This window comes from Nesoenas mayeri (genome assembly GCF_963082525.1).
Source record: "Nesoenas mayeri genome assembly, chromosome: 27".
Classification (NCBI taxonomy): domain Eukaryota; kingdom Metazoa; phylum Chordata; class Aves; order Columbiformes; family Columbidae; genus Nesoenas; species Nesoenas mayeri.
The window spans coordinates 1,422,841-1,435,221 of NC_137555.1; the positions used below are offsets into that span (position 1 = coordinate 1,422,841).

General features: G+C 63.6%; 2 protein-coding genes across 3 annotated transcripts; both read right to left on the minus strand.

The window, feature by feature from the left end:
• Positions 1-1,999: 1,999 nt before the first annotated feature.
• Positions 2,000-6,747, minus strand: REEP4 (receptor accessory protein 4). Of its 2 annotated transcripts, none has more exons than XM_080360330.1 (8): positions 6,671-6,747; positions 6,032-6,104; positions 5,878-5,954; positions 5,571-5,691; positions 5,348-5,461; positions 5,015-5,147; positions 4,781-4,920; positions 2,000-2,161 (listed from the first exon to the last, which is right to left on the minus strand). In XM_080360330.1, the coding sequence occupies exons 1-8, from the start codon at positions 6,700-6,702 to the stop codon at positions 2,126-2,128; spliced, it is 726 nt and encodes a 241-aa protein (XP_080216456.1). In that variant the 5' UTR covers positions 6,703-6,747; the 3' UTR covers positions 2,000-2,125. The 2 variants fall into 2 exon arrangements, with proteins under 2 accessions (XP_080216456.1, XP_080216455.1); XM_080360329.1 differs by lacking the exon at positions 2,000-2,161 and adding an exon at positions 4,347-4,699.
• A 2,393-nt stretch (positions 6,748-9,140) lies between these two features.
• LGI3 (leucine rich repeat LGI family member 3) lies at positions 9,141-12,147 on the minus strand (the record flags this gene model as incomplete). The annotated part of the gene is made up of 8 exons (XM_080360362.1): positions 9,141-9,958; positions 10,056-10,220; positions 10,291-10,460; positions 10,560-10,631; positions 10,716-10,787; positions 10,865-10,936; positions 11,027-11,098; positions 11,933-12,147. The coding sequence occupies 8 exons, from the start codon at positions 12,145-12,147 to the stop codon at positions 9,141-9,143; spliced, it is 1,656 nt and encodes a 551-aa protein (XP_080216488.1).
• Positions 12,148-12,381: the final 234 nt, after the last annotated feature.

Here is a 12,381-nt window from a genome sequence, read left to right on the forward strand (position 1 = left end):
AGAGCCCGAATTAGAATCCTTGGCATCCCTGCCCCGCTTGACGCTGGGGGACGGGGCGGGATGCTGCGGGGACGTGGGGTGGAGGGACATTGTCCCCACAGTGTCCCCTGGGACCAGAGGGGGATGCGTGGCTGTGCGGGACAGGGGGGTCCAGGATGCTTCAGCAGTGGGGAGGAACGGGGGTCCCAGTGCAGAAGGGTCACTGGTCCCACAACAGCCCCTCTCTGCGCTGAGGCTCTGGCAGCATGGGCAGCCTGGTGGCCTTGCCCCGGTGTCCCTGTCCCCTGCCCAGGGTTGCTCCAGGAAAGGGCTCCACAGCCCCCAGACCCACAAACCACCTCCGGCAGCCTGAAATCCAACATGCAAAACAGACTCCACATGCCTCCTCTCCAGCTCGCCCAGAGCCCCCTCCAGCTCCTTATACATCACAGAGCCCCAACCCTTCCTCCTTCTCCTCCTCCTCCTCCTCCTCCTCCCAGCCCCAGCCCGGCACACACGTACCTGCCTCCACTGCGGCGCAGGTGAGGAAGATGAAGACGCAGGCAGAGGAAGGCAGCCCTGTCCGCCCCCCCCCTCTGCTCAGCACCAGGCGCAACGGCCGCGACAGCTTTCACTAATCCGCACCCGGTGCTTAAAAATAAATAAAAAAAAGAAAATTAAAAAAAAAAAAAAAGAAAAGAAAAAAGAAAAAAACCCACAAGACGTCAAACCTTGAGGAGTCTGGAGGCTGCGGCGGAGCGGAGGGCACGGGAGGACACTCACTCCCACACGAGCAGCTTTCTGGGAATTAGGGCCGCAGCCCAAGCGCTGCTCTGGCAGCCTGCGCTCCCCTCCAGCCCCGGCTGCCGGGACGGGGGCGACCCGCACAACCGTGCCACCGCCGCCCCGGCCCCGCTGCCGCAGGGGCAGCCGCTGGTCCTGCTCCTAATCTCCCGCTTTTCCCCCCGGGGAGGTGAGTAAGCATCGCTAATCCTGCTCGCTTGGCTGCTGGGGAGAGACAGGCGCTTCCTCCAGCCTGGGGGCTGCAACCCGACACCCCCTACCCTTCCTGCCCCTCCAGATGGGGAGAGTGGGGGGCACAGCTTCTCCGGGCACCTTTTGAGTGCTGCACGCCCTCAAGGCGAAGGCTGAGATGGAGGCAGCTTGTCCTCATCACCAGGGGACATGGCAACCAACCCACCTTCACCGGTGACCCCCCCATGCCAGCCCCACACACGGTGGGGGGATGCTCAGGGTGCGGGGGGGACGCAGGGCTGGGTGATGGACGCTCCGTTCCCCACATCCCTGTGCCCATCCCGGGGAGGACGAGCCATCCCAGTGAGCCCCAGGTCGGGGACACAGCGCTGCGCCACCCCCTCAGCTCCCCCCCATCCTGTGCCACCCCCTCAGCTCCCCCCATCGCCCGGGACTCCTGTTTACCCAGCCAAGCAACTAGTTCCAAATACCTTGATGTAATTAAAAGCTCGGCCCCGGGGCCAAAGGCTTAGGACGACAGCCAGGGACATGGGCAGCTCTGTGCCACCTGCACCCCGACAGGCTCACCCGGGGCACCATGTCACCTACCTGGGGGCAGCCGGGGGCTCCTGTCCTCAGCCTGGTCCCCTTTGGTGTCCCCACAACTGGCCAGCTGTGGTGATGGGTGGCACTGATGGGGCGGCACAAGGAAAAGAGTCCCAGACGATGGGCAGCTCCCTGCCCGGCGATGCTGTGTGACCCCCAGCACCCGCAGAGCGTGGTCCACAAAATCCTCAGCTGCCAGTGCCACAGCTCAGTGACACAGAGCTGGAATCACCCCGGATGCCAGGGCCAGGCTGACTGGGGACAGACGCGTCCCCGAGGGGACAGACAGCTGCGGCGGGGGGTGGGCAGCATTCCCTCAGCCGTGTCCTCCCACACCCCCGTCACCTCGAACGTCCCCTCCTGCCACCAACCTCCCACTCGCCATCATCTTGGGGTAGGTGTGCATTTGGGGACATGATGCTGGGGGGGGACGCAAGAGAGGTGGTTTGTCCCCCCCCAGCATGGGGGAGGAAGGTCTTACCTGCCTGGCAGTGACAAGGTGGGGGGGTCTCATCCCCTGCCCAGCCGAGCCCCCCACCCAGCGCCCCACACCACCCGCTTTGTCCTATGGGGCGGGAGGCAGCTGAAACCTCCCCAGGGGCTGCCAGAAAAATAAAAAACAGGAGGAAAAAAATAAAAAGAAAGAGGCTGCATTTAAACAACGGACATAATTATGCTTTTGATACCGTCTGCTAAAAATACAAGCGCCGTGCGGCGCGGGAGCCATGTGTGCGCGGCCTCACATGGCGCCCGCCTCCAACAGCTGACTCAACGGCAGGGACGGAGGGGGCCGGGGATGGGGGGGCTCAGAGGGGACAAGGGGACACCCTGTAACAGAGGGGGCTGCTCCACCAGGGACCCCCAAACTGGATGGTTTAAGGGGGTGAGGCAGCCCAAGGATGGCACAAGCGTCCCACCCCCCTGCCAGCACCCAGTTTGAGATGGGTAAGGGGGAGGAAGGAGATGGGGGCTCGGGGGGTACCCAGTCCCGGCAGCAGGATGCTGAGGGGTGGGTGCAGACCCAAAACAGCCAGCGGCTCTCAGGGATGCAGGCAGGAGAGCAGGGAAGCCCCGGGAGGGTGGGGGGGCCTGGGGGGCACAGCAGGGCAGTGACCTGACCCTCGCTCCCACTAATGCCTTCCCAGCAGGGAAGCTGCTTACGGGGACATGAGCCACCGGGCTTAACGTGACCTCCCGCCACCCCAGGGGTTCGCTTCACCCCGCTCCGCTGGGGACAAACCCCCCGGGGCGAGATGGGGACCCCGCGGTGGTCGCAGCCCCCCAGGGCCAGCAGAGCCTGTCACCCCCTCCCCGGAGGGGACATCGCGGCGGGCAGGCGAGCTCAGGTCAGGCAATTGCCGGGCTGGGGAGCTGCCAAGCGAGGGAGATTACGGCTTTGCTGACTGCAGCCTGGCACCGGCCCCCGCGCTGACACAGCTGGGATCAGCGCTGGCACCAGGGGCACACGCTGCACCACCCGGGCAGCTTCGGTCCCCTCCTTGGGTGTCTTTCCCTGGGGAATATAGTTGCCAAAAGGGGCCAGGCGCCAGGACTCCTGGTTCCCTTCCCAGCTCGAAGTCGCTTACGTTGTGCCTCAGTTTCCCCAAGGGACAGCGGTCGGCGGTGACCTCCCGTCCTGGGGATGGATGATGCTCCAGCTGCCGTCTCACTCACCATGTGTCCCCAACCAGCCCTGGGGACACCGCGCCGCTGTCCCCCATCTTTGGGGAACCCCAGAACCCAGCTGCGGTACCCCAGGCTGTATCCTTGGAGGAACCACGTTTCCTAAGCGGCTTTAGGGGGATTACAGGCAGCCCCCTTGGCCCTTGCGCTGTCCCCACCCAGCCTTCCTTCTCCACTGCTTTAAATAATCATCTCTGAGACAGTTTTACTTGGTTTAATCCAGCCACCTCCACCTAATCTGCTCCAACACCCCTGCCTGACCCTGGCCAGGCTCCCTGGGGGAGGACAGACACTCTCCCTGCCCTGGGAAGACCCCCCCAAAGCAAAAAAAAACCATCAGCCAGGGGCTAAAAATAAAGGTGGCCCGAGGGGTGAGGGCAGGAAGGATTGGGAGCGAGGGGATTGATGCCAAAGAGCAGGGCACCGGGGGACAGGAGAGGCGACATGAGCATTGTCACCTTGTGCCACCCTGCCTGCCCACCGAGGTTTTGTGCAGGGGATGAGTCCCCAGGGGAAGGACAAAGGGAGCTGAGACCCCCGGGTGGGACTGGGGAGCCCTGGCAGGGACAGGCCAGCTGCCCACGGCCACGGGGACAAGTCACGATGGTGGCCAGGATGGGGACATCTGTCTACAGCCCTGGCTGTGTGTCCCAGCTGCTGCTGCCACACCGTGGGGGACACGGCTACTGCAAGGAGGGGCTCAGATACACCCCAGCACCCACAGAGACCAAGCTGCACCCTCCCGCAGCCTCCAGCACCCCGGGGGGGGACCCACGCAGCCTGGGGAAGGGGACAGCAAAAGGGACAAAACTCCCAGTTCTCAAAGTCTGAAATAACATTTATTTTTCCACGTACAAAACCCCCTTGTCTGGGAGAACATTAAAAGCCGCGTGGTGCCGGGCAGGGCACGGTCAGGCACTGGTACCCCGGTTTCAAGTATGGGGTAGGGGTCAGTCTGCAGTTTGGGGGGTGCTGGCCAAGGGACTGTGTCTTTGGTTTCAGGGGACAGACGGGACAAGGCACGTCCCCTCGCTGGGAGGATGGGGGTGTGGGGACTAAGGCATCGTGGCAGCAGGAGGGGGGGCCAGCAGAGCCCGTAGTGTTCATGGGGTGGGAGGAATGGGGGGGCTCGGACCCCACGGGAGAGGCGCCGGCACTGACCTGCAGCAGCGGTACCTGGGAAGGGGACCGAGCTGCCCTCCCCTCCGCGGGGCAGTCAGAGGTGCACAGTGCAGATGGAGAGGTCAGAAAAAGGGATTTACAGTGTGATTCGGGGGGAGAAGCCCCCTCCCCAGGACTGCTTGTGGGGGGGCACAAACCGTGGCTCCCTCCTGGTGCTGCAGCAGCAAACTGGCGTTAAGACTCGGGTGGCGGGTTTCCCCCGGGGGCGTTAGCTGTCCTGCTCCGGCGGAGCCGCTTTCCTCCTGATCCGGCTGCGCAGGATTCGGGAAGAGCCCTGGGCAGGGGGATGGATGACTCAGGGCCCCTTTGCCCCAGCATTATAACCCCAAATTTCCACCCCCAGTCCCCACGGCACCTCTTTGCTCGGCGCCATCCTCCTCGCTGCGCGCAGGCTCTGGCGGGGCGATGGCTCCGGAAAAATCTGCGAGTCCGACCAAAACTCCTCGTCCTCCGTCTCGCTGTCGTACCGCCGGGCAGCCGAGGGTGTGCTGTGCGCTGGGAGAGGGGGGACGCACCAGCTCACATCACAGCCCCCTCACTGTGAGCATCACTGGAGCCCCAAAGCGCTGCGATTGCCCCCCCGGCTCACCCAGCAGCTGCCGGTGGTTCTCCTGCTCCTCCAGGTACAGGGGGTCCCGGTAGTGCATGGGGGTCTCGTCGGGGATGGAGCGCAGGTCCTGCATGCTGAAGCTGCGGAGCCGCCCGGCCAGCGCGCCCTGGCTCTGGGAGGGGATGGAGAGGATGGAAATGAGCCCCCCCAGGGCAAAAAGCAAAGCGCTGGGGACACCCAGGGTGATGCCATCGAACCGGGCAGGGCTGTGACACCAAAAGAGCACCCATGCTGGGGTGGAAGTTTCCTCCCCGATCCCCGAGGTCAGAGCATCCTCGGGGACACCCAGCATCCCGTCCCTATGCCCGGTACCTTGGTGGCCGCCTGGACCGCGGCCGTGGCCGCCAGGTTGAGGCCCCTCTTGCCGAATCGCACCATCATCTCGTAGCTGCGCTCCCGGGCCTGGACGATGTACGTGTCGATCTCCTGCCGAGACAACCGCAGCGGTGCTAAGTGCATCTTGTCCTGGGGCATCCCAGGGTCCTGAACCCCCCGCTCAGGGCACACAGGACCCCCAGAGCCAGGTAGCTCTTACCTTCTCCTTGCGGGACAGCGTGGGGTGCACAAATTTACGGTAGATCAGACTGGAGCCCCTCGTGTAGGGGGAGAGCAGCCAGATGACAAAAGCCATCTTCATTTCGTAGTAGAACGGAAACCTGCCAAATAGGGGGGGCAAGCAGATGCCGGGACGGGCGGGCAAAGGCACATCCTTGTCCCTTGCAGGAGGGTTGGTGCCTCTTCCCCATGCAATAGCCACCTACAGCCCTCTTCTAGCAGGCAGAGGGGGGAGACAGCCCCTTCCTTCCCCCCGCGCAGGCATGCGGAGCCCGACAGACCCTCACCAGGAGATGAGCAGGTCGGTGAAGGTCTCGGTGGCCGAGAAGAGCGCAAAGACGATCCAGTACATCATCCAGCGGACCTGCGGGGAGGGGGCGAGCCCGTCACGCTGGAACCCGGGAAGGGCCCGATCCCAACCCCCCCAGCCACCCTACTCACGTATTCCCGGATGTTTTTGGTCCTCACAGCCTTGTAGGAAGCGTAGGCAGGGTAGAGCATCCCGAAGAGCAGCCTGGAACGGAGCGGTGTCCCGGCGGTGTCCCCTGCCAGCACCCCCGCCCCCCCGCAGCGCGGGCGGCGTGCCAGCCCAAACACGCACCTCGTGCTGCGGTGACTCAGCCCGGGGCACCGGCGGGGGGATCACCCACCCACCCGCCCAGCGCGACCACCCCGCGGGGGGGACGGGGCCGTGGGGACCCCACGAGGGACCCCTCGGGTGTATTTGGCCACCAGCCACCCAGCCCGGGGGTGCAAGTGGGTGACCCCCGGCTCACTGTCGCCGGGACGGGCGGGGGGGTGACAGCCGCTCCGGGACCACGACACCCATGTCTGCGCTGCCCCCATACAAGCGCATCCCCCAACAATTCCTGCTGAGCACCCCGCAGCGGGACGGGCACACGGACCCCCGTGGGGGCTCCCCGTTAAACAGTGACCCCCGGTGGGGCTTTGCGCTCAGCTCCCGGGGAACCCTCACCTTGCCAACCCCAACCCTGCAGCTGACCCCCCGCACAACGGCCACCACCCGGAACCCCCCCTTTTCCCATGCAACCCCCCCGCACCGGGACGTCCCGCACTCACACAATCAGCCGGCTGAGTACCCAGGTCACCATGATGCGGGCGGGCCCGCAACCCCGGGCCGCGCCGGGGAGCCCTGGGCTTGCAAATCCGCCTTGTACCCCCCTCAGGTCCGCCCCCCAAAAACGCCCCCCAAACCCCCCCCCCCACCTTCGCCGGAAATTAATGTAACAAATTAAATGTTGCAGCCGCCCGCCCCGCGCGTGCGCCGCAACGGTCCCCACCGCCCGCTCTTCAAACGGCAACGGCGGGCCTTAAAAGGGCAACGGCGGGCCTTAAAAGGGCAACGGCGGGCCTTAAAAGGGCAACGGCAGACCTTAAAAGGGCAACGGCGGCCCGCAAGCATAGCGAAGGGGTCCCACACGAATAGTTGTTTTTTTAAATTGGTTTTTTTTTAGAGGGAAAACCCCCTTTATGGGATGTTAGGGCCTTCTTTTTGTTTGTTTGTTTTATTGTTTGCACGGTTTTTGTTTGGTTGGGTTTCTTGTTGGGTGTTTTGTTAATGCTCAGGTGGGGTACATGTACAGCGCAAGGCGCACTGAGCACCCCACCGCAACACCGGGGGTGCGAGAGGTCAGGGAGGGCAGGGCTGCGGGCAAACGGGGCTTTGGGCGGAGGTGGGAGCGCTGCCGGGTCATGCCAAGGGAGTCAGATGTGCTGACACCACCCCGGCGTGTTGACTCAGTGGGGTTTAGCCTCAGCCTCTGCAAAATCCCCTCCCCGGCGCGCCTTGCTTGGGTTTACATGTGCGATTAACCTCAGGCGCCCCGCTCAGGAGCGTTGCTGAACCGGGGCCAGGGCTCTGCGGCGGGTGCGGATCCCTGCAAGATGCTGGGGAGAAAATAGAAGCTGTTTGCTCTTCCCAGAACCAGAGCAGGGCTCAGAGCCCCCTTGGCCATGCACCCCCAGGGCACCCTGCACCCCAGTCACAGGCACTTTTGGGGTGCCAGCACCCCTCTGTGCTGCTCCCCGTGCCTTAAAATCTGCCATTTCCCAGCCAGGAGTTTTAGATCTTGCAGTTTCAGGTCAAACCCGGCTCCCAAAAAACCGGCAGTGCCCCCGGGGCGCCTGTTACCTATGAGAGGATCTTTATTTGTGAGTTTAATTGGTGGTTTTTCAAATACATGTTAACAATATAGCTGGGGGACAGGGAAATGCTCCCCTGGAAAACCAGCTGGGCGGCTGCGCGGGTGCTGGTGCAGTTTGGGATGCAATAGGATCCAGCTGGGACTCCCCTCCCCGGGGAAACACCTCCTGCTTCCCCTCACACCGTGGGCATCTATAGCAAAAAAATAACAAGATAAGCCACATATAGGGCATGGAGGACCCTAAAACAAGGGGGTTTCCCCTCCTGGGCTTGCTGAGCCTTGTGCAAGGAAGGGGGGACTGTGGGATCCCCAGCTGTGATGTGACACAGAACAACCATAGGCAGACACAGGCAGGGCCGGGTGTCACGGTGTGTTTATTGTGGGGGGCGTTTCGGGGGGTGCACACACCTCGGGTACGCTGGGTCCTGCCCGGCAGCGGGGGGACGCGGACAGAGGGACCTGCTGGATGTGCACGGATGGGACGGGAACAGATCAGCCCTGCTTCTGAGGGTGACGGCACCCCCTCGGAGCAACCCGCCAGCCTGGAGCATCCCGTCTGCGTCCTCTTTGGAGCATCCCGCTGTCCTGGAGCATCCCATTCCTCGGGGCATCCCATCTGTATCCTCCTCAGAGCATCCCACTGGTCTTGGGCATCCCATCCATCTCAGGGCATCCCATCCACATTCACACTGGAGCATCCTGCTGGCCTTGAGCATCCCATCCACCTCAGGGCATCCCATCCGCATCCTCCTCGGAGCATCCTGCTAGCCTTGAGTATTCCATCTGCTTTGGGGCATCACATCCACATCCTCCTTGGAGAATCCAACTGGCCTGGAGCATCCCAGCCTCCTCAGGGCATCCCATCTATATCCACCTTGGAAAATCCCACTGGCCCAGAGCATTCTATCCACCTTGGGCAACACATGCACTTTGGAGCACCCCATCAGCCTGGGAGCACCCCAGTATCCCAGGAACATCCCACCCAGCCTGGGCAGCCTGTCCCTGCCTGTGCACATCCCTGCCTGCTGCCCTGCTCCCACGTCCCCAGCCCCTCTGCCATAATCCCCCAGCCCCCCAACCCTTGCCAGCACCGCAAAGCAGACACCCACAGGCACAGATCTGTGGGGCTGGGGGTGTCCCACCCCCTGCCCGCATCCCCCGGGCTGCTGGAGGGGTGGCTGTGGGTGCTGCTCATGGGGAAACCACAAGTCCTAGGGGGAAACTGAGGCCCGTGGCTTCCCCCAGCAGCTGCGTGGGTGAAATTTGGGGGGCTGGGAGGGGGCTGCAGGCAGGAGAAAGGGGCTGGCAGGCGCATGCGTGTCCTCGGGCAGGGGAACCAAGAGCCACCTCGGGGACCCGCGAGCACCCCGGGTTCTGCATCCCCGCTAAAGGCTGAGGTCCACCACCACATGCCGGTACACCAGCGTGTTGGCCTTGAAGCTGGGAGCCAGGAGGAGCTGCACGTCGGCGGCCGGCACATAGCGGAAAGCCCGTGGCGCCTGCACCGACAGCTCCTGGAACTTGACGAACTTCTGCTTCTCCTCTTCCCACAGGTAGACGTGGGTGAAGGAGAAGTCGCTGCCCAGCGCCAGGTACCGCCGGCTGTCCACCGAGAAGGGCTGCATCACCATGGAGCCGCGCGACGGCAGCGTCTGCAGCTCCACGAAGCGCTGCCCTTCCCACCGCACCACCTTGGAGTCCCCGATGTAGCGACTGAGGCAGAGAAACTGGTCCCGCTTCACCTTGAAGTGCTTCACCATCTGCACGTCCAGCATCTCCCCCACCTCCCCCTGGGGCGCGAATTGCTTCTGCGCCCGGTTCCACTGGTAGATGACGGGGGCTTGGGAGCTGCTGGAGATGATCAGGCGGGGTTTGCCATCGTTCTCCACGTATTCCACGTCGGTGTCGCGGTGCCAAGCGTGGAGGGCTTGGTGGGAGTAGAAGCCATTCTGGTTGAGGCGGTAGAGGCTGGTGGAACCTGCCTTGGAGCTGTCGGCGATGACGAAGTACCAGTCGCCGTCGATCTGGAAGGCCTCGATGTCGTTGGGCTTGCGGGTCTTCTGGCTGTCGATGTCTTGGATCTTGATGAACTTGTCCACAGCCGTGTCCCAGCGGTAGATGTAGGAGCCACCAAAGAGCTGGGCCACCACCACGTAGAGCTGGTCCTGCGCCACGATGGGCTTGCAGTGCACGGCTGAGTGAGCTGCCGGGCAGGACCATGTCACGCCGGGGCTGTGCCCTCCCCAAATCGCTCCAAATCACCCAAAATGGGGGTCCCAACCCGGGAGGGAGCGCCTTACCGGGAATGCGGTCGAAGTCACGCAGCTTGCGCTCCACGTAGTCCCACTTGAGGATGGCACAGGAGCTGGCGCTGGGCTGTGCCAGCGCAATGTACAGGTCGCTGGCGTAGGTGAAGGGCTCAGCCGACACCGCCTGGAAGGGCAGCACCTGGTGCACCACGAAATCTGGGGGAAGAGGTAGTGATGAGGGTCTGGACACCCCGGAAGGGGTTGGGGGATGTCCCTGGTCCCTCACCCGTGGTGATGCACTGGAAGTCACTCAGCGCCAGGTCGCGGATGCGCTGGCCCTCGAACTGCGCGGGGCTGCTGCAGAAGGTGGCGGGGACAGTGGTGTTGGTGCTCTCCAGCCACTCCACCAGCCACTTGATTTTGCAGTCGCAGGCCAGCGTGTTGCCACGGAGGTCCCTGCCAAGGATGTCACCAAGTCACCCCCACCCCAAACCTGGAGCACCAGAACATCACCCTGTCCCCAGCCCGGTGTCCCGGGTGCTGTGACAGCCTTACAAGTCGCTCAGGATGTCCAGTGGCTTGAAGAGGTCCCGGGGCAGCGTCTGCAGGTTGTTGTTGGCCAAGGATCTGGAGGTGACACAGCTCTAGCCACAGCCAAGGGACAAAAGCCATCCTGTGTCCCCAGGGAACGCAGGACCCCCCGGTACTCACAGGTGGGTCAGAGACTTGAGCCCGCGGAAAGTGGCTTTTGAAAGCGCCTGGATGTCATTGTTCTCGATGAACCTGGATGGTGGCACAGCTGCTGATACCCCTGCCCTCCCCACGTCACCCCCATGTCCCCGTGTCCCCATCCCACGCACAGGTACTGGAGATGCGAGAGGCCGGTGAAAGCGTCATCCCCGATCAGCGTGAACTTGTTGGAGTTGAGCAGGCTGCAAAGAGAGGGGGGTGGCGTCAGCACCCTGGGGACAAGGGACACTGGGGGACACCAGGATGCTCGGCCAGTGGCGTGGGGGACGTACAGGAACTGCAGCGAGGGGATGTGGGCGAAAGCCGCCTCGCGGAGCTCCGTGAAGGCTGCGTTCACCATCGTCCTGCCGGAGACATGAAGCTTCAGGGCTGCGTGGGAGAGGGGATGGCAGCGGGGGGGGTCCACCACCCCCCGCCCTTCAGTGATGGCCCTGCTGTCACCCAGAGCACCCTCACCAGGGAGGGTGCTGGGTGGGGGCAGTGCATGGGGGAGCATCCCCAGCAGCAATGCCCCACGCTGGGGATGGCAGGGAGGGGACAAGGTCCTCAATCCTGCAGCAGCATCTGGAGGATACCCAGGTCCCCTGGCGCCCCCAGATGAGGTGCACACGCACACACACGCATGCACACGCAGGCATATGCAGGCACACACACGCATGCACACGCCTGCATATGTATGCACATGCACACACACGCATGCACACACACATACATGTACACACATGCATACACATACACATGCACACACAAACATGTACATGCGTGCGCAGGCACACGCATGCACATATATGCACCCACATGCATCCACCACATGCATGTCCCTACAAGGCTCAGGTGTCCCCTGGGCCATGCACCAGGACCCACCAGCTGTGTCCCCTTGGGGCTCTGGTCCCCAAGGTCACGGCAGACGGGCAGCGTGGCAGGGATGGGCTGCAGCCCCGCTCCGTCCCTGGCTGATGGATGGCTGCCGGTGCCACTGCTGCAGGACACTGGGACCGATCCAGGGTGTCCCCAGCCCTCTCCGTCCCCCAAGAGACCCCCACACTGCTCGTACCCCCACACACACACACTTGCAGCACAAAGAAAGGGGCTGTCCCTGTCACCCCAGAGCAACCAGCATCCTGAACCCAGGGGATGCAACCTGGTCCCCATGGCCATCCCGCTGCCGGGTTACTCACAGCGAGATGATCTCGGGGGGTAGATTCTTGGGCACAGCCTTGGAATCCACGCAGAAAGCTGTGTCCCGGGTGCAGGAGCAGCTCGGGGGGCAAGGAGGTGGCCGGGGGGGCCTGCGACCCCCCGCTGGCAGCCAGAACCAGGCCAAGGCGAGGAGGAGGAGGAGGAGAGCGGAGAGCTGGTCCCTCGGCATCCTCCTCCCGCGCTGCAGCTCCATCCCTGGCCTAGCCCTGCTCTGTCCCCCGCAGCTGCTCCCTCTGTGCCCAGGAGCTGCGGCAAAGACTTTGATTCTATTTTTCCTTCTTCTTTCTCTTTTCTTCCTCCCCCTGCGGTTTCAGCGCGGAGGGGCAGCGATGCCGGAGGCTGGCGGAACGCGAGGCGCTGCTCTGCGGCGCACCATGCTCCTGTGCTGCGGGGAGGAGGGAGGGAAGGAGGGAGGGATGCGGCTGAG